The 27,059-nt window shown below is 40.4% G+C and overlaps 1 protein-coding gene across 4 annotated transcripts in view; it reads left to right on the forward strand.

Moving 5' to 3' along the window:
* The window catches only part of PLEKHA1 (pleckstrin homology domain containing A1), an 87,436-nt gene that overhangs the window by 29,530 nt on the left and 30,847 nt on the right, over positions 1 to 27,059 (forward strand). For all 4 annotated transcript variants that reach the window (XM_039481392.1, XM_039481393.1, XM_039481390.1 and 1 more), the window contains exons 3-5: positions 1,724 to 1,780; positions 3,274 to 3,319; positions 10,704 to 10,801. In XM_039481392.1, the coding sequence (XP_039337326.1) occupies positions 1,724 to 1,780; positions 3,274 to 3,319; positions 10,704 to 10,801 (201 nt within the window). The remainder of the gene's footprint in view (positions 1 to 1,723; positions 1,781 to 3,273; positions 3,320 to 10,703; positions 10,802 to 27,059) is intronic.

Genomic DNA, 27,059 nt, shown 5'->3' on the forward strand with positions numbered 1-27,059 from the left:
AGGGATGCTTTCTTGGTTCACTGTCAATTTCTGCAGAATGTAAAGTTTCTAGCCCTTATGGTTGCAAGGAATCTTTCAAATGTGAATAAATGTTAAGTATTATGTCTTCCTCAGCCTGCAAATCTACTTTTGTGTCCTTGCCACTGCTTAGACCTGTTGGATCTGCAGCAGAGTAAAAACTGTTCAGTCTTATCACAAGAAAAATAAATTTTACACTGCTGTTTCAGAAAACTGCTGCAGGGCACACAATGAAGACTTCCACTGTGAAGGAAGAGTTAGAGGCAAAGGTGGAAAGGAGAGTAGTGGAGAATAGTACTTGCAGTAGCCAAGAGGCTGAAGGAAGAGGTAGATAACAGACCGTCTGCCTTGCACCATCCAAGAGGCTCTGGAATTGGAAAGGGGAACAAAGAGTACTGCTCCTTTCCAGCAAACAGAAGGGAATGGGGGAGAGGAGCTTCTAGATTCAGTTATTGTTTAGCTAGAGACCAATGAAATGAGAGTCTCAGAACAGTGCACAGTAAGGATTCCAGCACTGTCCCTTTTTCCAAGAGTTTTTGGAGGGGAAGGTATTTTATATGGAAGTTGCGCTGGGCATTCCTCATTTGTTATCAGAATCTGATTAGTAGATTTAGTCTTCTGGTTACTAGGTGTATGGTAAAACACTGAAACTGTGTGTGGATGTGCAAGGGTAGGAGAGTGAGTGACAGCGCAAGTTAGAAAAGACTATCCTGAGTCAGAATTTGTGGTGGGAGGAGAATAAATATAGGGAAATGTGTATATGACAAACATGGCTTCATTCCATTTTTTTCCCCCAAAATAGGTCATGACAGCATTTCTTGTTAATGTTTCTTTCTCTTCGTCCATACCTATGTATTTTTAACATAAAATATCCTATTATGGAACAGAAGTGAACTGAAACTGAAGATGGTAAAATAAAGAGATGCACAATAAGTTTCACTGGAAACAAATTAAATAGAAAGTTGACCATATTTTACCACTGAATGCAGTAAACCATACATAATTGTTTTGTTCCTTTAAATTGCAGTTCCCAGCTATAGACTTGCTATGAAAAAAACACAAATACATGTTAATATGCTAACAGGCCTGTGTGTGTCTAGTTTCAAGAGACTGTCACAATCCAAACTGTAATCAGGATTGTAGGCTTAACATTGCTGGTAAGGAACTTGTATACCTCCCATTTTCCTCCAGTTCTCTTAGTATTGTTGCAAGAGACTGGGATATTTAATACGTTTTAGAAAGTGCTATTACATAAGGGAAGCATCCTTGCAGGTAGCTAAGGAGTGGATGTATGTCTCTTTTCTGTTAAAATACATAAGATGCCATCATCTTGACTCAACATCTGTTAAGGAAAAAGTGCTTTTAGGAGGATTTCCTGGATGCAAACGTGCAAGAATCCTTTTTCCTATAGTAAAATACATAAACCTCTGAAACAATTAACACCAGCATTATTTCCAGCAACCGTTCAGTTTTAGTTGATTACCAGATGTTTGTTTAATAAATGAAACCAAATAGTTTAAATCCTGTTAAAGCATACATTGTGTTGAATGTTGTATTGTGAATGCAACTGAATAGAATTTTTTTCATGAAGCTTTGATTAGCTTCCTTGTATTTGATGCATATATATTGAACATGTTATGTGGTAGGAGGATAATTTAGTTTCATACCATATTATTGTCTTTTTGTTTTTGTTTTTTAAATATAGAACCTTCCCTCTGGCTCTCCACCTGTTGGAGCTATTAAACTTACTTACATTTCAAAGGTATGTCAGTTGACTTATAAGTGATATATTTCTAGTCTATATGTAAGACTGTAATTCTATCAGTAGAGTTTGGTGATATTAGCAGCTATGATTTTATGAAATTGCCAGAACTCCTTAATGAATAATTTTAATTGATGAGAGTTTAGAGACAAGCTAGAAGAAGGATGAAAAGATTAGAAAACATATCTTATAGACTCAAGGAACTCAATCAATTTAGATTAACAAGGAGAAGGTTATGAGGGGGGGGATGACATGATTAGTCTGTAAGTATTTACATGAGGAACAAAAATTTTGATGGACTCTTCAATATAGCAGATAAAGGTATAACAAGAACCAGTGACTGGATGTTGAAGCAAGCCAAATTCAGACTGGAAATAAGGCCAACGCAGGAAACTTCTAGAAACAACGTAATCAGAAACGAAATATACCTCTACCCCGATATAACGTGACCCGATATAACACAAATTCAGATATAACGCGGTAAAGCAGTGCTGCGGGGGGAGGGGGAGGCAGGCTGTGCACTCCGCCGGATCGAAGCAAGTTCAATATAACACAGTTTAACCTATAATGCGGTAAGATTTTTGGCTCCCGAGGACAGCGTTATATCGGGATAGAAGTGTACATGTAGGGGTGCAAAGTACTCTACGAAATTCATAGAAAATATGGAGCAGAAGGGAGCAAATTTTGAGGTTAGATTGATGGAAAGTGTTACAATGCCCTGTAAGAAATAACAAGAATGGGAAAATTGAATTGCCTTCTCATGTCCATACATCTCATTCCTGTTCTTCCTCTCTCCAATTTTTCTTGATACCTTTACTTTCCTTGTTTACTATCTTCTACAATCCATTCTCCAGTCGTTTTGTATTCTGGTTAACTTTGGGTAACATTGGGTCATAAGTGTAGGTAGATGTCCAGGGACACTACCACAGATGTGCTTACAACTATCTTCATTCACCTCTAAATTGCACAACTCTTCTTAAAATTTCAAGTCCTAAATCTGAAAAGGTGCACAAATCAGGTTTGCGGTGAAAGGAGTGTTATGGTGATGAGACACTAGAAATGCATTGGGGGAGGAAGGTGGTTAATAAAATCAAAACTCAAAAACAAAATCCTTATTCCAGATTTTTTTACCTCAAAAAGGTTTTTGGGGTTCATTAAGTCCAGTAGGGACTTTGCTGTTGATTTCTCATTCATTATGCTGAAAACCTACTAATGAGTAGCAGTTTAAAATCCTAAAATAGAGATATGAGAATAGTTTCCTTCACTTGTTAAATTCTGCCAAGCATCTAAAGCCCAACAAGTGTCCAGGAGTGGCTTTCACTTTCCAGGAATGAATTGGGTCCTTAAATATAAGGAATAGAAGCATATATTTTGTTTCTGTCTAATGTTGAATTGTTAATCTTAAACTGAATGTGTTTGTACAATATCTAGTGTGTATATTACATGTAATATCACTTACTGTATTTATTATACATGTTTAATTTTCTTATTAGGTTAGCGATGCAACTAAGCTAAGGCCAAAGGCAGAATTCTGTTTTGGTAAGTTCTAATGTATTACACATCTGTCAAATTGCTCTTTTAAAAATAAATAAATAGAAATGAGGGTATGTTCGGCAGTTCTAATATTAGGTACTACCGGTAGTGTGTGTTTGTTCTAAATTTATTTATATTTCTGATTTCCTTCCTAATATAAAGGGAGAATGTTGGTTTCTTTGGAGTTTTTAATGGCTTTTTAAAAACTGCAACTTATTGAGCTACAAGTGACTAGCCGGCAGCTGTTACTGGGATGTTTTGCGACTTTTTTTGAATGAGTAGGCAAACTAATTTAATTAAAGAAGATGGGTTGTTCTCAGGGTACCTGACTCAGATAATTCAACTCTGAGGGCAAGTAACTTAACTATTTTAATCAGTATTGTAGAGAAAAAAATTGTGTATATACTATATTGTAGACACACCATTGTTAACTATGCCTGCCAAATTGTTCACTGATGTTTTAAACTTTTGTCTAATGGTAGCTAATGCTATGCTTAAGAAAAATATTTTGTTTACTAGGTTTACTGGCAGTTTAATCCTTTATCATAAAGTGAATTTATAGCTCTGATTCTTTTTCTAAGAGCACACATTTATTTCTCCTTTTCTTCCACTGTTTAATGTATTAAATGGCATTTGTCCAGGATTTATCATCATCTAGAATCCTATGACAAGCAATCTGGATCTTGAAAGTTCTCTGCAAAAACTGAGATGAATAACTGCTCTCTCTGAAAACCTATCCTTATATCTACATTCAAAGACATATTTTGACACAGCTGTTCAATAAATATCTAGTTGCTGGAGATATATCTAGGATATACTTTCGAGAACACTCTAGATAAAAGTATATGTTAAGCTTGTTTCCCCTTTCTATTAACTATTCCTTGTATTATGGAAGCACAGCTATAGATCCACACTACTGCAAAAGGCAAACTAGTAGTTCTCTATGCTACTTCCTCTCAATGTGTAGCAAACTGTGTGCAGTTGTAAAAAGCAGATTGCACATTCAGATGCTTAGACACAGTTCCTGTTACCCTACATAGGTACAACTCATGTTGATCTTGGGGCCTGTCACTGGAAACACCTGTATGCATTTTTTCTCACTAGTTCTTTGAAGCTAGAAGCTGCTATTTTTGAACAAGAACAACATAATATGAAAATAGACAGGTACAATTTGTGCATTTCTTTTCTGAAGAGCATGTTATGCACTTTGGTCTCAATCCTCACATCTGAGTTACCTGTGTTCAGTGCAGAAACTGAGGGGATGGACAGCACTAAGGTGTCTCCCCCAATTCTTGAGACTGCTGATGGCTCTTTTGAATCCCCTCTGTAAGTTAGAGAAGCTTCAGGGCTGCTGTACAATTAATACCTACCTACGATAGCCCCAAGAGATGGCTGGAGACTTCCAGAACACAACAGTGTTACAACTGTGCACTTCATGCTGGAGTCTGAAGGTTATGGGGCCACTTGGGGATTTCCCAGCACCATGGATATTTCCAGCTGACCATGTAGCCCAGTTCTAAGGTGGGTTTGTGTTACCCAGTCAGCTCAAAGCATCCTTCTAAGGAGGCCTTTGGTGTGCACTGCAATTCACATTTCTATAATTTGTACGGTGGCGCAGCCTAGACACAGCCTCTGTTGAAAAGATAGGTGTAATTTGTCCTCCTTTGGTGTAATTAGTCTTGAACAGTATTGTTGGTCCTGCCAGGTAAATTAAGAAAGAAGGAAAAACAAAAAACACTTAGGCACATTTTGTTTCTGCTCTGTTAAATTATGAAAATATTTTGAGAATTATATTTTAAATAGAAGTTTGGAAATTTTGTTTTTTGCTACAAGTGTGTTACTGTATCAAATTTTTAACAATCTCATTCCACAGTCTTGGCTATTGTGAATTAACAGTTGACACTACTGTTGTCAGTTTTAGCCCAGCTTGTGAAAATGTAATGGATCATTAAGAATGTTACTGACTGAGCAATGTGGGCAGCAGTGGACTAGAGCATTATGAGAAAATACGTTGATTTTGCCGTTCTGCCTAAGGTTTCAATCTTGAGTGAAGATTTAATGTGATGGGGTCCACTAAAGTTTTTAGTCCCTTTGTTTAATGTAAACCATATCTATTCCTACTTCCGGATAAATAGTCTTCTACTGATTAGTAGCTTACGTTAAGGTATTGGCCTTGACCTTTACCCTGGGCTTGTCTACATAGCCCTGCAGTTTGGACTACGGGGATGTGAATTGCAGCGCACACACCAAAGTGCTGAATTGTAACTACCCTGTGTAGACACTGCTGGCATGAACTAAGTTAGCTAGTTTTGCTTTTACATAATCTTGTTTGAAGAGAGCTACATCAACAAGAGCTGGGTACCTCTAGGCTTGTGCTAGCAGCATCCACACAGAGCAGATATAGCATAGCACTTTGGTGCTTGCTGCAGTTCACATCTCCATAGTTTGTATTGTGGCGCAGCCTAGACACAGCCTCTGTTGAAAATGTAGGTGTAATTTATCCTCCTTTGGTGTAATTAATCTTAGTATTGTTGGTACTGCCAGGTAAAATAAGAATTGGCTTGAGTCAATAGACTGCTAAATTCTGATAGTAAAATAAGAATCTTTGTATACGCTTTGAATATTTTCTTTAAAAACAAACTTTTAGTTTAAATAAGACCAGTTCTTAAATATAGCCCTAAAGTTCATGCAGTTCATGATCATGCTTCTTACCCAGGACAAAAAGTAGAAATATTAGTCTGATCTTTGAAGTGGTCACTTAAATGCTACATTTTCAAATTAGAACAGTCTTACTTGTATTAGTCTGTCTATATTTAATAGTATTAAATAGACCTTCAAGTTACTAACTTAATTGTTATTTCTAGTTAATTGTATTTCATCTAGTTAGTATCTTTGCCGTGTTGAGGTCTGTTCAGAACCACATTCTAGAAATAATTCATCCTTTTTACTTTTTTTTGCCAACTGGCTTTACTTGAAAACTGTCTTTTCACATAGTGAAGGTATTATAAACAAAGAAAGATTCATAGAGAAGGGGGCAGGGCCTGGGAGGGTAGTAGACCTTGCTATACTGAAAGTGTTGGATAGCTTCAGTGATAATTATCTGGATCCAGATGTATCTGGAGAATTTTCTCTAAACAAACTGTAAATATGAAAATAATGGCTTAAAGGCTAACTACTTAATGTACATAAGTATATTTAAAGCCTCACAATTTTGGAGACTTATATACTACTTTTTAAATGTTTCTTTCAGAATTAGAGATGATTATAATTGAGTTGTATCCTTTAGGAAATGGACTGATGCTTATTTACTAAATTAGGCAAAATTTGCAAGGCGCACTGTTTTGCAACCCTTAAGTGTATTAGTGTGTGTATTGTGCTTTTTTCCCTTACAAATATTCTTTTCACAATGGTTTTTAAGATGTTGCCTAGGAAGTGCTGTCTTACAATGCCAAAAATATCTAGAGACCTAAATGTTTTTCTGATTTTCTATGTAAGTAATTTTTGTAATCACAAATGGGAAGCAAGTTGTACACAAGGCATTTCTTATTAAAATGTGTTTTGGGTGTATTCAAACACCCTAGTGAATCACTTTGTACCAGTAATCACCTAATATCCATTGAGAGAGCTGTGCTTTGCTCATGACTTAGTCTTCCAGGGATAAAAGTAAGCTTATGCTCTGAAAATTAACTTTGTAAAAATGGCACTATAGTTTTCAGTGTTTGGCTCATGATTTCTATCTGAAATCTATGCAGTTCATAACTTAAAACTGCAAGTGAAGTCCACCTGGAATGTGAAAATCAATCTGTGTGTTCCTGACTTCTTCCATTACAAATTTGTTCTCTTCTCTTTCAGTTCTGTCATCGTGCTACCTAAGCAACTCTACTTCTCCAACTTAATTCAGTCTTACACCTACTATCACAACTGTTCTTTCACAACCATCAACTCAGTCCTTAAACCATCCCCCTCTTGCTTCCACTCCTTTATCTGCATAGAATCAAGAGAAAATTGACAAAATACAACATGGCTTTATCCCTTTTCCTCTTTCTCTGTAGTCACAGATGCAGAAGTTTTCCATCTTCTCTTCTCCTCCAAACCTCCTATTTGCATCAGTGACCCCATATCCCCAGCACCTATTCTCATCCCATACTTGATTATTTTCCTTAATCTTTCACTTTCCTCTGCCTCTTTCCCCCTGTAAATAGAATAATATTTTAGTTTCTCCCAGTAAAAATACCCGTTCACGACCCCACTTGCCTCTCCATCTACTTCCCCATCTTCTTCTCCTGTTCATCTCTAAGATAATTAAACATGCTGTTTAGAATCACTGTCTAGAGCAGGGGTGGGCAAACTTTTTGGCCCGAGGGCCATGTTGGGGTTGCAAAATTGGATGGAGGTCTGGGTAGGGAAGGCTGTGCCTCCCCAAACAGCCTGGCCCCTGCCCCCATCTGTCTGTTCCCACTTCCCGCCCCCTGACTGCCCCCCTCAGATCACCTGACCCATCCAACCCCCTCTTCTCCTTGTCCCCTAGCTGCCCCCTTCTGGGATCCCCTGCCCTAACCAACCCCTGGAACCCCACCCCCTATCCAGGCCCCCTGGGATCCCACGCCTATCCAACCCCCCTCATTTCCCATCCCCTGACCGCCCCTCCAGAACCTCCTCCCCATTCAACCGCCCTCTTCTCCCTGTCCCCTTACTGCCCCAACCCCATCCACACCCCCATGCCCTGACAGGCCCCCTGCAACCCCACGCCTATCCAACCCCCCCCATCCCCTGACCACCCCGCCCCCCAAACCTCCACCCCATTCAACTGCTCCCTGTCCCCTGACTGCCCTCCGCCCCTTATACAATCCCCCGGCCACAGCCCACTTACCACTTACCATGCCGAGCAGAGCAGCATGTCTGGCTGCTGCACCAGCCAGAGCCAGACACGCTGCCGCTCTGTGTGGTGGCGTGGCTCTGCGGGAGAGGGGGAACAGCAGGGGAGGGGCCGGGGGCAAGTCTCTGCGGGGGCTGGGCAGGACGGTCCCTTGGGCCGTAGTTTGCCCACCTCTGGTCTAAAGTTCCTCTCCTCCAATTCCTTCCTAGACCCTCTTCAATCTCTTTTTCGCCCTTTACACTCAATTGAAAACACAATTGCCAAAGTGTCTAGTGATCTCTTTGTAGCCAAAACTCAGAACCAGCACTCCATCCCTGTTCTCTTTTAGCTGTCAGCCACCTCTGACACAGTCGACCATGCTCTTCTTGAAATCCTGTCCTTCCTTGGCTTCTGTAATTCTGTCCTCCCCTGGTTCTGCTACTTTTCTAAGGGCTCCTTGAGCATATCCTTCAGAGAATCCTCCTCCAACTTTCTGTAGGGGTTCTTTGGTTTCGTTCTTTCCTTCTGCACCTTGTCTCTGGGAAATCTCATACACACACATGCATTCAGTTCAACAGTTAAGATACATGTCTCTTGTTGAAATTAAAATCTGAGCCTGTCTCGCATCATTTTCCCATGGATTTCTAGCAATCAGCTCAAGCTCAACATGGCTACAACCAAGCTCCCCTAAGTCCTCCCCGCTACTTCCTTTCTCAGTCACTGTGGGCAATATCACCATCCTGCCTATCACTCAGGCCCGTAACCTGAATGTCATCTTAGACTCGGACCTCTTTCTAGGTTTTCATATTTAGGCAATGTCTAAATCTTGCAGATTCTTTCTGCATAACTTCACTAAGATGCAGCCTTTCCGATTCATCCTCATAGCTAAAACTTTCATTCAGGTTATTACCTTATCTTGATTACTGCAGCATTTTTTCCTCTGGCTTCAGCCATTGTAATCTTGCCCCATTCATATCCATTCAGAATGCTGCTGCAAAGCTCCTTTTTTTTTTAGCCTGTTGCTTTGACAGTGTCACTCCACTCTGTATGCTCCACTGGCTTTCATTTTCAGTGCTTTTCATGACTTCTCTCATTCAGTATTGGAAAGGTTGATTCCCACTTCTGCTTGGCCTATGGTGCTAGCTTCTATTGCCCACTTGTTAAATTTTCAAACAAGCACCATTGTGCTTCTTCTGATGTAGCCCCTTGTGCTTGGGAGAAGCTTCCTGTAAACATCTGCAAAACTAACTCACTCTTCTAATCTTGCCTTAAAACGGATTCTCAAACTGGGTGCTGGGACTCCTCAGGGGATCGTGAGGCTATTATGTGGGAGGTCGCAAGCTCTCAGCCTCCACTGCAAACCCCACTTTGCCTCCACCATTTATAATGGTGTTAAATATATTAAAAAGTGTTTTTAATTTATATGGAGGGGCCACACTCCGAGGCTTGCTATGTGAAAGGGGTCACCAGTACAAAAGTTTGAGAATCACTGCCTTAAAACTGTCCTTTGCCAATAAGCCTACAAAAAAAATGACAATAGTTAGGCTGCTGTTATGATGAGACCTCAGCTTACCATGGTGACCAATATTGTCTCATTGTTTCCTTGTGCTCCGCTGTTGGTTGGTCTGTACCCATCTGTCTCTTTCCTTACACTTAGATTATAATATATTTTTTTCATATTTGTGCAGCACCTAGCACAATAGGGTCCTGGTCCATGACTGAGTGCTCCTAGGTGCTCTGATAATAGAAATAACCAGTAATCGTCTATGTGCAAGCTAGAAAAGAACCCAGTACTCTGTCTTTGTGTGATGGATTGGAAAACATCCAGTGGAAAATCCTACTTCATAGAGAAATAAGCCATTTTATGGGGAGCAGTAATGTTGAAATGTGGAGCTAACATGCCTTGACAGATTAACAATTCAAATTGTGTATCAATTCTCCAATAGTACAATAGACAAATCCAAAAGAGTGATTCGAAGTCATTAAAAACTGATAGCTAGGGAGTAATAGTTCACCCTCAGCATGATTGCGCTTAGTAGGTTTGAGATTATCCCAACTCCAAACAGGTTAGTCCAGGTGGGATACTGTGCTTAACACAAAAGAATAGTTGGGGGAGGAGAACTTGTTGCCAGAGATAATTGGTCAAAGGATTGGAAAGAGAAATACCCAAACTCTAACAAGCATGAAAGCTGGATGTAGTGTGAAATTTAGACTAAACTGAGTCAAGGAGGGACTGCATAAGATGGCGACCCCTTATTAAAGCAAGGTTTTTTCATCGCCATTTTTTTACAGCAATTTCTATGTTGGGTAGTAAAGTTTTAACTGGAAAGTTTTTGAAAAACACAATTCATATCTGAAAAATTATCTAGCTAAGTGTAAAATAAGAAACTTAACGTAGCTGAAAGTTTCATGAGATGATTTCTGTGACAGTGTTGCATAGAGGAGGCAGATGGAATAATCCAAGTTGAGTATTTAAACTATCTGATTTCAATTATTTTTTCGGTGAAATTTAATTACTTTCTAATATCTTAACAGTTATGAACGCGGGGATGAGAAAGTATTTTCTACAAGCCAATGATCAGCAAGACCTAGTAGAATGGGTAAATGTTCTGAACAAAGCTATCAAAATCACAGTAAGTAGTTCTATTAATTTTTCTACAATTGAGAGTATTAATAATCTGTGAAGAGACATTGTCAAATAGAAATTTAGTCAATCTCAAATTTTATATCTGCGCTCAAGGCTCATTGCTGATTTTTGTAGGGTTTTTTTTTCTGTCTTTAAAAAATTGTTCTCTTCCTCCATTGCTAAGTCCCATACAAATGGAAGAAACTGACTCTACAAGAGAGAGAGGGAAACAGGCTAAAGATATTATATATTTTTTTACACTGAAATAGGTTTTATCTAGTTTTTCAAGAGTAACAATAGTTTACAATTACTGAAGTGTACTTTTTAGTTAATATGGTGTTGTGTTTGGTTTTTTTTTAAGTATTTGGTCTCTTTTTTTTTTTCTTCTCCTTTTGTGGAAGAGGTTGATATGACCATATTGTAGTTTAACCAATGTGGTGGTTTTCTGGTCCCTTCTGAGTTTAATTTAGCAATATTCGAATAGAATAAAACTTGTTACATTATAGGGGGCTTTGATATTCAGTTGCATCTAATGCAAATTGCTTGTATATCATGGCATTCCACAGATCCTGACAGTGAAGGGTTAATTTAACAAATAAGCTGCTCTCAGAGAGGTTAAGTTACATTTTTGTCTTGCACAGCTTGTTACCACATGACAGAGAACGCCTACAGGTTACATCTGATCTTTTCATGAAGCAGAGGTTACTTTAGCCTATTTTTCTTTGTGCAGTTTCGGAGAAGAAACTTCATAAGTATGCTTCCAAATCAACACACAGGACTCAGACTGAGCACAGTACAAGTATTTGTACTCCAGCTCCCAGTTTTCAGTAACCTGTTCCACGTTAGGGTGTCTAGGGAAGTGGCGTTTGTAAGTGTTGACATTCTTGCTATTTGATGTAGCTCATTTTTCGGTGGAATTACAAATATATTTGTAAAAATATTTTGTTTCTACTTTAGGTTTGTTACTATTGCTTTCCAGTTAAGGAATAAACCATATCAAAGCAATGTATTAGATGGTATTTGATCCTTATTTTAAAAAAATACCTAAATAGAAACTCTCTGAGGATATCACACAAAGAAGTACTCTACAGTGTTAGCATTTTAAAAAGGGAGTAAAATATGTTCACTTAAAACTTAGTGGGATTTTTTTATGTTAAAAGCTGCATAGCGCTTACTAATTAAGTACTTCATTGCAATACAAAATCAAGGAATTTAGTTTGTCAGAGGAGATTATAACATGTCAAATTTGCATTTCAAAAAGGCTGAATGTGATGAGTAGGCTTTTTGCCTAAAGCAAGTCCGATTGTTTAAATACTGGCCACTTGTTTTGTGCTAGTTTGTTTTTAAAGTTATTTGAGAAGTATCTGACAATTCTAGCTAACTTAAGGAGAAGTTTCCAAGTATAATAATGAAGTAATAACAGTTGTCTAGTTTTTCATAAGTATGTAGGTAGTGGCATTACTTATTGGAACTGCTAACATTCTAGGGAGTGTTGAATGTTACTGCATTTTATTTGCTAATTTTTTCAAAATACAACCTGTAAACATATATCTTATAGTTCAGTGCATTCTGTAGTTATTACAGATTAGAATATTCTTTTGGCACAGGGAGTCAGCATTCCTGACATTTAATTTTATTTGGTTTAAGACTGTTCCAGTTCTAGGTATTGAGTAGCATTCCCATTACCAAATTTAGGGTTAAACTTTGCCAACTAGGTAGACTTCATTGAGTTTGAAATATTCTGCAACATAAGGATCTTATTGTCATAATTTATGGAGTATCTCCATTATTGATAGGAGTCCTACATCTCCTCATTGGGCTCAGAGCCTGAGGGACACATATCGCGTTCACACTCTTTAGATCACTGAACTGGGCACGGAGCAGGGACACAGGTTCTAAGTAATGGTTCTCTTTTATAAGGAAGCCCCCATATGGTGAAGTTGGCCACTGTTAACAAAGTGGCCTTTGGCAGGACACTATTAAGAATATCAATTCAGGACCAATTGGTTAGAGCAGGGTAGTCACAGCCCAAGGCTGGGAGTCCTTCACTACTAAGGCACACCAAACCAGCCAAACAGAGAGGACTTTGGTTTTACCCCACTTGCTAACCAGAAGTCATACAAGCAATTCCCTCAGACACTCCAGTTTCCAAGTTTCACCACAAGCACCACTCCTTATGGGGATGAATGGTTATGAAAACCAATACCCCAGTAAAACAAAAAAGGTTCTCCCGATCCCGAAGGACCAAGCCTCAGACCCAGGTCAATATACAAGTCAGATCTTACTCACAAATCACGCCGGTGTCAATCCTTTAGAATTTAAAATCTAAAGGTTTATTCATAAAAAGAAAAATATAGATGAGTTAAAATTGGTTAAATGGAATCAAATACATACAACAGTTGCAAAGTTCAGGCTTGATGGGATTACTGCTGATTTAAACCAGCCAAGTCTCTGGACTACAAACATTCTAGCTTGGATGGGTCATTCAGTCCTTTGTTCAGAGCTTCAGTTTCAAGCACAGTTCCTCCAGAGGTCAGAAGCAGGATTGAAGACAAAATAGAGTTTCCAGGACACTTTATATCCTCTCCCATGTGGAAGTACCCCTTTGTTCTTACTGTGGAAAATCACAGCAGCAAGATGGAGTTTGGAGTCACATGGGAAAGTCACATGTCCATGCCTGACTCAGTTTGCAGGTAGAGCAGCCATTGCTCACATGCTACCTTGAAGGTTCCCAGGAAGGCTCCTCAGATGTGGATTGGAGACTCCAAAAGTCCATTGTCACTTAAATGTTTCTTGACTGGGCACTTAGAACAGTCTTTTCTCAAGAAGCTGACCAAATGCTTCACTGATGCTACTTAGAATCAAACACATTGAGATACCAGTACATAGCCAATATTCATAACTTCAAATACAAAAATGATACACACACAGACAGCAAAATCATAACCAGCAAATTACAACCTTTTCATACACACCTTACTTGAACTCCTTTGTACAAGATTTGGTGCAACTATAGGACCGTGGTTGCAAGAACGATCTTTACGGTCACAGTTCGTGTCAATAACGTCACAGCCACTTTGCTGTGAGTGCCAATGGAAGTCTTTCAAGAGAATCTACATACCCTCTTTGATGTTTTGCAGACCCCAAGCTCCGGGAAGAGTTGCCATTTCAATTAACGAGTCCTTGCTGGAGCCCTCAAAAACCTACTAGCAGACCCTGACTTCAATACTACTAAGTGCCAAAAGAATGGACAGATGATATCAAGTCCCCCAGAAGAACACTGATTATTTTTTAACTCGTACCAATACTGACTCTGGTGGTTATGACAGCCCATGAGCGTGCTCCCACCACTTACATCCTAAAGCCACTGTTAAAGGTGATGAGCACAGGACTCTTTCTCTGTGGGAGAAAGGCTTACTCCACAGAAGTGCTCCAAATAAGGATTTCCAATTATCAAGCTCTGTTGAAGTATAACTTTATTTTTCTGCAATCGTTGAGTTTGCAGAAAAATTGCCAGAGCGGTATAGGGAGCAGTTTATGGCTCTAGTCTCTGAAGGTCATATCACAGAAAGAACTTCACTTAAGGCAGCTACCAACGCAGCAGATAGTTTCTTGGTCCATGGCCACCACCATTGTTGTGAGATATTTCTCTTGGCACCAGGCCTCCTGAATACCAAATAAGCTGCAAAGAACAATCAAGGACTTGCTGTTTGAGGCGGTCTAAGCTTTTCTGTTTTAAGACTGATGCCACCATGTGTACTTGGAAGAATTCCTGGGTGACTTTTTTATTGCTACAGTTCTATACTCCAGTTACAAAGAGGAGGCTCAACCATGTTATAGACTGTATTTCCAGGATTGTACATGGTCCAAGCCTTCTCAATGCTGTCAGTCATTGTAATCTGCTACAAGCCCTTTTCACCAGACATCTACGATTTCTCCCCCCCCCCCCCCCCCAGCATTCATTTTGACTGCTTACTCAGGGACAGCATACTGATCTCACCACTTACCACCTCATTTGGAAGATGCCTATTACTTTTTTATGACACTTGGAAGGAAATAATATCAGACAAGCAGGTGCTCAGCACTGCAAAGTAGAAATACGTTATCCAGTTCACCATCTTCTGTCCCTTTTTTTGGGATCCATCTCATGAGATTGTATTGCTCCAACTACGGTCTCTTATAAAGTTGGGAGCAATAGGGGAGGTTCCTTGTTGTCAGAGGGGAAGGATTTTATTTCTATTATAGATGGTTACCCTTTCTTGCGTTATCCCTTCCCTGGAGAGCGGAGATTGGTATGCTACCCTCAGTTGACAGGATTCATACTTCTATGTGGCAATATATCCTGGCCAAAGGAAGAACCTTCGCTTTGTAATAGGAGAGACTGTTGTCTTCCCAAGGGTCTTCACAAAATGCATGGTAATAAGAGTGACCTACCTGCATCCCTTTGGGGGTCTGAATTTTCCCTTACCTGGATGATTGGCTAGTATGCGGTGCCTCAAGAGTCCATGTGCAGTACAACATCCTCATTGAGACAGCTGTTCAATCATCTTGCCCTGAAACTGAATTTGGACAAGTCAAAGTTGCAGCTGACACCGCATATTACATTCGTTGGGGCAGAGCTTAATGCTATAACTGTGATGACTAGGGTTTCAACCAGAGACAGAGCAGGTTGAAACCTGAATTCCAACCCACTCGCATCAGAACTTTCCTGCCTAACGTTTCTCGGGCATGTGGCATTGTGCACTTAAGTGAATGCATGCCAGACTTTACCTCATCATCATGCAGATTTACTTACCCCCACAAATGCTTCAGACCCTGGAGTAGTTGTTGGGGACATGGAACATTTGCAAGGGTATTCCTTTCTACCCTCTGAGCCAGCCATGACTCTAGTAATGGGTGCATCAGTGAGTGGTTAGGACACTTATCTTGGCATGCTGAATGCACAAGCCTGTGGTCATCTCAAGAAGTCTCTCTAAACATACATGTGCTGGCACTGTGAGCCAGTGTTCAAGACCTTTATGCCCACCGTCAAGAATTGGGTAGTGCAAGTGGTTATATACAACTCCAGTGCCACGTGTCCTCTCAACAGACCTGAGGTGCCAGATCTACTCAGTTGTGTCAGGAGGCAATCTGTTTATGGAACTTATGCATCAGAAGTGGAGTGACACAGAAAGCTTTCTATATCCTGGAAGTGAAAAACACCATTGTGAAGTGAAAAATGCAGGGTTTTTGTTGACCATCATGAGTGGTCTGTCAGAAAGGACATCCTTCTCCAGATCTTCCAGCAGCAGGGGATATCTGATTATAGATTTATTCACCACCAACCTGAACAAGTGCAGAAGGTTTTGCTCCAGGGCTGGCCTCGCTCCTGGTTCCATGACAGATGCTTTTCTTTTTCATGTCTGGTCAGCTGCTAATATATATTCTATCCAGTTCCTCTAATCCCCAGGGCAGTCAGAAAACTGAAAAGAGAGAAGGCAGTGTTGATCCTAGTAGCCAAGCCATTGCTGAGTCAGTTCTGGTTCACAGTCTTGCATTAACTTTCCATTAGGCCACCAATTAATTTCTTCTGCTAAAGGACTTAGTCTGAGAATCAAGGTCAGTCTCTACCCCCAACCTTCAATCTCTCCACCTCATTGCATGGATGATTTCTGGCTAAATGCTAGTGGAAAACTGTGTCTCCAAAGATGTCTAAGTTTTCGGCTATTTATCAGAACAGGATTCTAGATCTATCTATGTAGCAAAGTGGAAGAGATTTTCTGTCACCTGTCACCACATTGCATGGACATTACACCTACACTGAATTACTTGATACAACTGAAGTAATCAGGCCTTTCAATCAATTCCATGAGGGTTCACCTGGCTTGCATTTCTGCAGTTCACATGCCAGTAGAGGTGTTTCTCCCCCTCACCCCCCGCCGCCGCCCTCCTGGGCTTCCAGATTTTTGAAAGGTCTAATCAATGGCTACTCTAAGGTTAATGTGCTTCTCAGACCACATCCAAAGTTCATCCCAAAGTTCTTTACCTGAATTGAATCAATCTATTCAGTTTCTAGTATTTTTTCCTAAACTGACACTGAGCCAGTGAGGGTTAAGCAACCAGCAGGCTAAATGACCCAAAATCAGCCTTTAAGGGCATACTAGAAAAGTATTTAAATGGTAAACAGGACCCTCCCTTGTAGGTAGTTAGCAAAGCCATGCTAAATGAGTAGTGTTCGTTAAATGTAAGACTGTATTGTCGAGAATCAGAAGTAGATACTAAGTGCATTTGTCTGTTTACCTATATCTTGTTAGAAGCTTAACAGTGTAATCTAATTAACTTGTAGAAGCTAAACTTTGAGTTTAGCAGAGTTAAAAAAAAATTAACATTTAGATGAAACTTGTGGTATAATATCATTGTCATTTCTATTTTAAGTTTGTAGTATACTACTTATGAAGTTACCATTTGAATAGTTAATTGCCTTATGCTAATGAAGGCAATTAGTTACCAATGTGTGCCTAAGAAGTAGTTTTACTTCAAAGCAACAATGTATATTACCTATTCTTCAAGAATAGGTAATATAGACCTGCTGAATGCCTGCTGTGATCACTTGCTTCTAAAAGGTTTATCAGCTGAGCTTCAGCTATAAAAACTTTGGGACCTGATCCTTACTATCTCAGATCTGCTTAAACTTTGTCAGAGGAAGTTCAAGTTGCAAGACTGAGGACTCCATGTCTCTTCTGTATTATCCCTGCAAATTCTCATGGAAGAATTTGAACAAACTCTATACATGGACTGCCTATATATAATCTATTTAGCTGATTCTAGAAGGATTTGTACAAAGCAGCAGCCTCACCATCTCTGCTGTGAAACTGACCTAAGAACTTTATTCATATCTGTATGTATAATCTTTTAAACATAGTAATGTTCTTTTTTTTTTTTAAATCTTGGATTAGTTAATAAGAATTGGCTATTGCTGTGTATTTGGGTAAGATCTGAAATATTCATTGACCTGGTGAATAATGTGTCCGATCTCTTGGGATTGGTAGAACTTTTATATAAGGTTTTAAGTAACCCTCCGTTTATGGACTTGACTGTCTGGATGGGAGCCAAAGATTGGATTGCTTAAAGGGAAATATATTTTAGCTTCTGGGTAACCAGTAAGATAGTATAGAAACTGATTTGTTACTGGCTTGGTGAATCTAATTAGAAGAATAGATCACCAGTTTTGGGGATCATCTGCCCTATTCTTTGCAATTTGCCCTGATTGAGCATTCTCAATATAGCCCCTCCAGCGACACTTTACTCCGGTCACACTTCATTCTTTCAAAGTAGAGGAAACACTTTATACTGCCGACGTTTGCCATTGTACCTCAATACCACTACGGTGTTCAGAACCTCTCTAGTAAGCCTTACATAACCTATGACAAAAATGTCAAAGGTCAATCAGTGTTAACACAGTGTATATCACCGTGGATCTCTGACTGTCTCAAGCTTTGCTATGATCTTCTGGACTAGAGTAACAGCTGATTCCACCAGGGCCAACTCCACTTCATCAGCCTTTCTGAGCAACATTCCCATAATGGATATAGGTGTAGTGGTGACAGACATGGTTGGCTGTACATTCCTTTTCCTGACATTATGCCATCACTCAAGCCTCTGGTGATGATGCCAGATCGGCAAGTCCATGTTGCAGTCTCTTTTCAGATTATCTGAAGTCCCAGCACCTGTAAGAGAAGTACTACAGAGTCCCCTAAGGTGGAATGTATATGTGCACAGTCACTTGAAGAAAAAAATGAAAAAAATGGAGTTACCTACAGTCACTGTTCTTCAAGATGTGTTGTGCACATATGTGTTCTAGGATCCTCTCTGCTACTTCGGTTAATATTGGCATAAGCTGTGAGAAGGAATGGAGAAGGAGGCAGTAGATATGCCCCTTTTATACTCTTGGTTGGGCATGAGGAGAGCAGGGATGTGTGTGCCACCTAGTGGTACTTCTGGCAAAAGTCTGATTCAAGTGCATTGCTGCCCATGCATCAAAAGAGGAATTTATATGTGCACAACACATACTGATTTTATCAGACTAGTGTATTGGTCTATGGCTGGTGTATTTATGTGTGTAATGTACTGTGGAAAAGATTAGTACGACACTTCATTGTGGTATTTTATAAATTATTTTGCAAATGTTGGATTTCTTCAAATGTATGTACTCAATGAAATTATTCTGAGGATGGCATTCTTTAATACAAAAAATTTACATTTTAAAAGGCCAAATTTCAATATTTTTTAGTGATCTAAGTCTTGTAGTGCTGATATCTGCTAGCTTTATTAGTTATGTTGTGTAGGATTTGTATAACTGCTACTAGGTCTAATTTTCTTGTGTGTGCTGTAGATAAGCTAATTTTGAAAGAATTGGGAAATACCATTTTTTCCCAAATATATAATTCCTCTACTTTTGTCAATCTGCAAATTAGTAGAATACATACCAAATTGGTAAACATGGTATCACTCACTCACTTGTAGATTGTCTAGTGTTTAAAACTAGATACTTCCTTTGAAAATACTCTGCTTTGAAAGACTCCTTAGGGGAAATCAAGTTTCAGAACCACAGGGCATGGCAGAAGTTTGTCACTTTTATCATACAAGATGTTTTGAGAATCAAGGAGCAAGCCTGCTCAGAACATACACCTCCACGTGCCTTCACAACCTAGGGCACCCAGTGATCAGGGGTACAGCATCTGTATTAAAAAAAAAAAAAAAATCCTGAACCATGTAGCAAAATGGCCCACCTGGGTGATATGTTGCATACAATAAGAGTGTAAAAGAAATAAAGGCAGAATGTCTGTCTGTTTTCCCATCTGTCCAGGTAAATGGCTCTGTTTTTGTGCTCCTGGTATTAGTCTACTTCAAGGCCCTTCACGGCTAATCCCCATGCTATCTATTTTTTGATTCACTATTGAAAGGTTACTCCCACCTCTGATTGACTCACAATGCCAGCCTCATTCACCACTGGTTAAATTTTCAAACAAGCACTTTAGTGCCTTGTCCCATGTTGCACCTCATGGTTGGGAAAAGCTCCCTGTAAATATCCTCAAAGCCACTTAATTGTTCTGCAAATCCCTCCTTAAAACTGCCCTTTGTCATGATGCCTACAAATATCTTGGCAGTGGTTAGAATGCTAGTTTGATGAGACAACTGTCGTGCTGACCAATACTGTCTCATTGTTTCCTTGTACTTCTCTGTTGGTCAGTCTGAATCCATCTGTTTTTTTATATTTAAATTGTAAGCTCTTTGGGGCAGGGACCATCTTTTTGTTTTGTGTTTGTATAGCGCTATGAAGCACAATGAAGTCCTAGTCCATGACTAGGGTTCCTGAGTGCTACAATAATATTTGGGGAATGCAGGCAAAAAGAGTTGATTGAGCTTTTTTAAGTCCTGCTAGATCAAACTCCTCTACATGTTAGCTAATGGCAGACCTTTCTGACTTCACAAAAATATCTTGTATTTGGGAAAACCACTGATACCCAGGATCTCATGGTTTAGGTCCAGAGGGTCACTTTCATTGAAAAAAAAGATTTCAGAGGCAGCTGAGAGGCATGTAAGATGGCAATTTTTTTCTTAGTGATCAAGTTGGTATGATTGGAAGACTTCTTACCAATAATTTCCTATCTGCTAGCAGTGACTGCCGCAATTCTGAACATCTGAGCTGCTCTCTTCTACTCTGCAGCTCATGGAGGCGGATCAGCATTTTGGCACTGTGTGCTATGGCCATGCCTTCTCTTTTCCCACTTGCCACCAGATGAGTTATTCTAAATCTATACATTTACATAACATTATTAATGAATACTCTGAATGTAATGAAATAACTGTATATTAGACCAAGAAAGACACTCATGGTAATGATTTCATTTACTGTCTGGTCTTTGTGAATGGGTAGAAGTGTGGGAGCTGCTAGTAGAAAGGGAGTTATTGGTAAGAACTTTTCTGTTCTGCAGCCCTGTGTCTCCTATAATTCTGGATGTTTGGGAAGTAGTGAGCAGTGAATGGATGTTGGGAGGGTTAAGAAAAAAAAATTGGTAGGAAAGAAAGTACCACCTCTTTTTCATAAGCTCGCTCTAAAGTGTTCATTATTTCTGGGTTACTGCCTGGAGGAGGTAGGCAGACAGTTCACCTTAAATTGCTTAATGAAGGTGCTAGCTATAGACCAAGTTGCCACTTGGCAAATTTCCTCAGTGGGCGCACTTGCTTATTCAGTCCATTAGGTTGCTAGGGATCTTCTGGAGTGCGCCTTGAAACAGGAGCCTCTGATGCTTTGTAGAATTCCCTAATGCACAGTCTAATCCTCTTAGCAATGGAGGACTTGGATGTTGTGTCCCTGGCATTTTTGGTGGAAGGACACAGAGAGCATGATCTCATGGACTCTGTTTGCTTGAGAGAGACTTTCAGCACTCTCTTCTGACATCTAAGGTGTGCTGCGTCTTTTCAATTGGATGTAGTGGTTTTGGATAGAACAAAGGAAGAACCTTTTCGAAAGCATGGAAGAAGAAATTAACTTTAGGGAAAAAGGATTGTCATCCTGAGCACTACCTTGTCCTTGTGGAACACTCAATAAGGCTCCTGTATAGATAAGGCTGTCAGCTCCTACACTTGTCTGGTGGACATGACCGCTATTAAGAAACAAGTCTTAATAGATTAGCAAAATGCCAGCATGGAAGTCAAAGACTTGAAGGAATGGTTGTTGAGGCCCCCAACGCTTGCTGTAGGCCCTATTTTGGAAAAAGTGGCCTGGCCTCTGGTCTGGCTAACTGGATTGCTCACCGGAATCTGGCTACGTGAGGGTTATCTTCCAGAGATCCCAAGGATCCTGCGAAAGAGTGCTATTAAGAGCAGACACCTGACATGCAATGGTACTGGAATGAAGACCCCTGTCTATGCCTTCTTGGAAAAAATCCAAAATGTCTGGGCTTCCGTGATTTGTACTGTGCTCTTGGCAACTGTTGACTTTGGATCTGATGGAGAACTACACTTTCAGTATTGATGCTTTCCTCTAGGACTGCAATGTTTTAGTGACTCTGGAGGACAGACCCAGATCTTCTAGCACTTTGCTTTCAATAGCCAGGTTGTTAGCTGATGCTGTTCTGGGTTTGGATGAAGAACACAACATTGTGAGAAACTGTCCGATTTCCAGAGAAGCTTGAGTAGAGGCTCCAATTTCAGGTCTATATGGTCTGCAAACCATTTCTTGTTGTGTTTTCTGGACCACTTTCAAGAGTAGTGGAAAGGGTGGCAATGTATATGGTAGCTCCTGTGGCCAACTGTGTGATAAGGCATCTGTCCCGATGGATCTGGGATTGTCTCCCTGGTGAAGTATTTCAACTTCTCTGTGTCCGTATGATGTGAGGTTGAATGTCTGAAAGATGAGATTGAAAACTTTCTGATTCAGGCACCACTTAGAATTGTTGATCCTGCACCTGCTGAGCCAGTCTGCCTTTCAGTTCAGATCCTGGCCAAGCATAAGACCTGCTTGAAGTGGATATCCACCTTCCATAGGTGGTGCCTGGCTATTGGGCTGGAATCCTTGGCTTAGTCTGATAACTTCATTGCATCCATTGAGGTGTCAGCTACAAATCCTGTTGCTAGGGAGATTTTCTTTAAAATTGAACCAAGGTTGAGGTGATCTCTGTCCTTGAGGACTCTGAGCTCTAACCAGGAGAGAGATGCTATTGCAAAGCGGTTAGCAACCTGGGATGCATTGAGGGTGGCAGGGGAGGCCTCAAAGTCCCTTTTTGAGAGTGGCCTCCCTCTTTCTATCTGTGAAGTCCTTGGGGTAGAACTTGCCTTTTAAGGGAATTACCATATCCCTTGCAAGAGATGCTAAAGCAGCATCAACCAGTGGCATTTCAGCAATAGAGTCCTTCAGTTTTTGAATGATGTAGAGCCTGAGGGTTGCTCTTATTAATGTGCTTGCCTTTTTCAGGCTTATTCCTTTAATCCTTAATCATTTCCTCCAAAGGAGGGGTGAAAGGGTATTGCAGTCTTGAGAGGATTTTAAGGAAGAATTTACTCTGAGACTTAACTCTTGTTCAGGTTAAATTTGAATTGTGAAGGCAACCTTACTGCACATAGTCTGGAATTTCTCATGGCGGGAAAACCTCTGAGATATTCTTTGAATCCAATAGCTTGCCTTCCTCAGTGGGAGGGAGAAGAGGAGGGGGAAGTCCAGAACTTGTACCTCCTGGATTTTCTGTTGTGTTTTTTCCCCTTTATTGTCTACTTTTAGCTTTTTTAGCTATTTTTGGATGTGTTGGGTGTGTAGAAGTTCTGCTTTTGCTTTGAGGCGTTTTAAAACTTGCCTTCCTTAGGGTCTGAAGCCCTCTCAAGGGATCTGTGTCTGAATACTCCCCCTCTGGAAACCATTCCCTTCCAAGAGGGTGGAGAGGACTCATCAGGGCCCTCTTGGGCAAATTTGAGGGAAAGGGTAGAAGCCCCGTTCTTTAAGACTTGTGGCGAGGAGTAGGGTAGACAGACTTGTGACCCTACAGACCTCCCTCTTTGTTCTTCAGGGGTAACCTGGGACCCCTGAATTGACTGCTTGGGGTCCTCCTTGTTATTGGAGCCTCTCCCTGCTCTGCAAATCAAGCATCACTTGGCTTTCACATCACTTGGCTTCTCTGCCATACCTGAATAGGGGCAGAGGAGCAGGCAGGGAGATGCTGCAGCAGAGAGTCAGGCTGGGTTAAACCACCAGACTGTTAACTGACCCAGGGAGGAGCAGTATGCTGAAAAGATGAAACTGCTCACTACTGCCCAAGCTGAGAAGAAGAAAAAATTTAAATAACGAATGAGGGCAGGAGCAATTGAACAGCCTGCTGCTGCAGAAAATCTGTTTGACAAGAGGGAATAGAGGAGCAATGGTCAGAATGTATGGTGCCAAAACACTGATCTGCCTCTGAGCTGCAGCCCAGACATCCAGAATTGTGGGAGAAGCTGGGTTGCAGAATCAATTTTTCTGTTAGATTAAAGCAGCAGTTCTCAAACTGTGGGTTGGGACCCCAAAGTGGGTCGTGACCCTGTTTTAATGGAGTTGCCAGGGCTGGTGTTAGACTTGCTGGGGTCTGGGACTGAAGCCAAAAATCTGTGCCCCACCCAGGGCTGAGGCTAAAGGTTACAGCCCCACCCACCCAGGGCTGAAGCTCTCAAAATTCGGCTTCACCTCCCTCCCCCAGGAGGGTAGGGGGTCGGCTTTTGCGCCGCCCTGGCCCAGGGTGGAGGGGCTTGGGCTTTGGTACCCCTTTCTGGGATCATGTAGTAATTTTTGTTGTCAGAAAGGGGTTGTGGTACAATAAAGTTTGAGAAATCCTGGATTCAAGCATGGGCTGTAATCAAGGCCCCTCGTGCTCTGCTGCAGAATTTAGGTCCAACTTGTCACAACATGCTTGGGTGCTACAACGTTCTAATGTGACATACTGGTAACTTTGCAACAGCTTTTCAGTGTTTTTTTTAAAAAATAGATTTTTAATAACTTCAGACAAAATAATACAGTCTATACAGTAATCCCTGTTTTTATTTAAATATTTATGCTGTCTCTAGTTTCATTTTCTGATTCTAACGTGCCACAGATCTATGCTAATCTTAATAGATAACTGCATTATAGAAGCCCTGACAGTGGGAGAAGAGCTGGGGATTTTGGCAGTGGAATGGGGACAACTGGAGCTCTTAATATCTGAAGTAGTGTTGGAGGAATTGGGATAAAGGAGACAGGCTGAGCTGTTTAAGGTTATGTGAAAGATCATGGAAGACAACATTGTTTTACTTCATATTTAGTTCATGTTTGAAAAGCTTTTTCTTCACAAGCATAAGTACATGAAACATTTTTGAAAATGAAAGTTGAGGTTTTGGAGCATTGTTCAGTGACAAAGAATTGCGTGGAAAATTCTTTGGCTGCACATTCACAGAATGCATCCTGACTAGTGAAAGAGGGTGCGAGAGAGAGAGGAGCAGACATTGCATTTTATAGGAAGACCATGTGACTACAGGGCATAAAAACATACTGCTTGTACATATTTCGACTCTTACCTCCGTTCTTGAGTTCTGCTCATATAGTTTGAGTAGTGCCCTACTAAATTCCAAGCCATGAAAAACACATCACAGGTGTGAAATCTGGTCTTTTGTGTGCTTTTACCCTATACTATACCAATTTCGTGGGGGAGACCAGAGTTTCTCAAATTGGGAGTCCTGACCCAAAAGGGAGTTGCAGGTGGGGGTCACAAAGTTATTTTACAGGGGATTGTGGTATTGCCACCCTTACTTCTGCACTGCTGCTTTCAGAGCTGGGTGGCCGGAGAGTGCCGGCTGCTGACTGAGGGCCCAGTTCTGCAGGCAGCAGCACAGAAGTAAGGGTGCCAATGCCATACCATGCCATCCTTACTTCTGCACTGCTGCTGGCAGCGGACTGCCTTCAGAGCGGGGCTCCTGGCCAACAGCTGCTGCTCTCTGGCCATCGAGCTCTGAAGGCAGCACTACCACTTGTAGCAGCGAAGAAGTAAGGTAGCAGTACCACAATACGCGCCCCCCCCCCCCCCCCCACAATAACCTTGCGATCCTCCCAGAACTCCTTTTTGGGTCAGGACCTCTACAATTACAACACCATGAAATTTCAGATTTAAATAGCTGAAATCATGAAATTTACTACTTTAAAATCCTTTGACTATGAAATTGACCAAAATGGACCGTGAATTTGGTAGGGCCTTATTTATGAGCAATGAAGGAGTTGAATATATGGGGACAAATTTTTGTAGTATCCAGTTTTGACTGGGTGCAGTGTGTGGTGAGGTGCTATAGAGGAACTAGTTGCAACTTCTTGATTGTGAGGCCAATTCCAGGATGGCTGTAAACTACTCTGGCCAGCTATAGCCCTGGAGAGGGCTATTACACCAATCATGAAACCTAGACTCCGGTAACTTTGAGGGCCTTATTCTTGACATATGTCCCCTTTATTGGGAGCTGTAGGAGTTGGTGGTACAGGAACTGGCTATTCTGAGTATTCCCAATCTAAAAGATCCATAGGCATTACAAACCCATGCACCGCCAGAGTGGAACAAAGGAACTGGATCTGACCAACAAATCTAGCCCACAATTTCCTTCCATATATTTAAGGATATTTCCATAAAAATATTTTTATCTTTGACATCTCTAAATCAACCACACATTGCCATGTTGTCCTAAAATTGCCAACTACAAAATTTGGAACTAGTACCAAAGAGGAGTTGTCAGAGAGAATTTTGTTCCTCATAGGAGGGGTAAGATGACACAGGCCGGACACAGGATTGAAGAAAATAATGTACATTCTTGTTGTTCAGCTGTTGAGCCCCCTCATTACTTGAACAAAGTTGAAATTAACTTTCACCTTTAATATTATTATTGTAAATTACATTGAGAATGTCATGAAATTCTGTTAAAATCTTGAAAATATCAACCTTCACTGAACTAAGTTCATAAATGACTTAATGGATTGGAATCTAATTAATCAATTTGTAGAAGGCTTGACTGATTTTTAGCAACTAGATTGATACAAAGGTAATACTTTAACTTCAATCTATAGCACAGTCAATTAATAAATCCTTCAGACTTCACACTTAATCCTCAGATTATTGCACTTCACTGTGCCTCAGGTTATGCTAACAAACATCAATCTAGAATGACACAGAGTGCATTGCCTTTCTTCTTCTTTGTGTGTATCTTGGTGTGCTCTAGGAGCACAGCTATCAAAAGAATTAAGCATATTCCTAATTAGTGCTGTTTATCCAGTGAATAATTCAGCTGTACTTTCTGCAAGCAAACAGCCCTAGGTAATAGTTTGCTGTCACGACTCTTGGAAACTTCAACATCCACTTTTCAATAGATTATTTCCAGTACCTAAACATCAAAGCCACTCAGCAGTAGTAGTCTTTTCCCCATTGCATTTGTGTTTATAAGTAAAAGCTGTTATAACTGAGATTTTGATTAGATTTAAGAATTGTAAGACTCATAAAGCAAAATACTTTCTCTTCTGAAGAACAGGAAAGAAGTTGCTCCCTTGATTATACTCCAGACCAAGACATACAATATTGAATCTATTACATCAGCCATACATCTGATATTTTTGGACTGCTCTGCCTTTCCTAAATAGGACCTTGTTGACTCTTGTTTTGGGGTTTTGATTTGTCTGAAAGCAGGCTAATCCAAGTCATAAAGATGTTACCTTTTGAAATAAGATGCATTTGTATTGCTTCCAAGGATAGAAAACC

Source organism: Mauremys reevesii, linkage group 7, assembly GCF_016161935.1.
Source record: "Mauremys reevesii isolate NIE-2019 linkage group 7, ASM1616193v1, whole genome shotgun sequence".
Lineage (NCBI taxonomy): Eukaryota > Metazoa > Chordata > Testudines > Geoemydidae > Mauremys > Mauremys reevesii.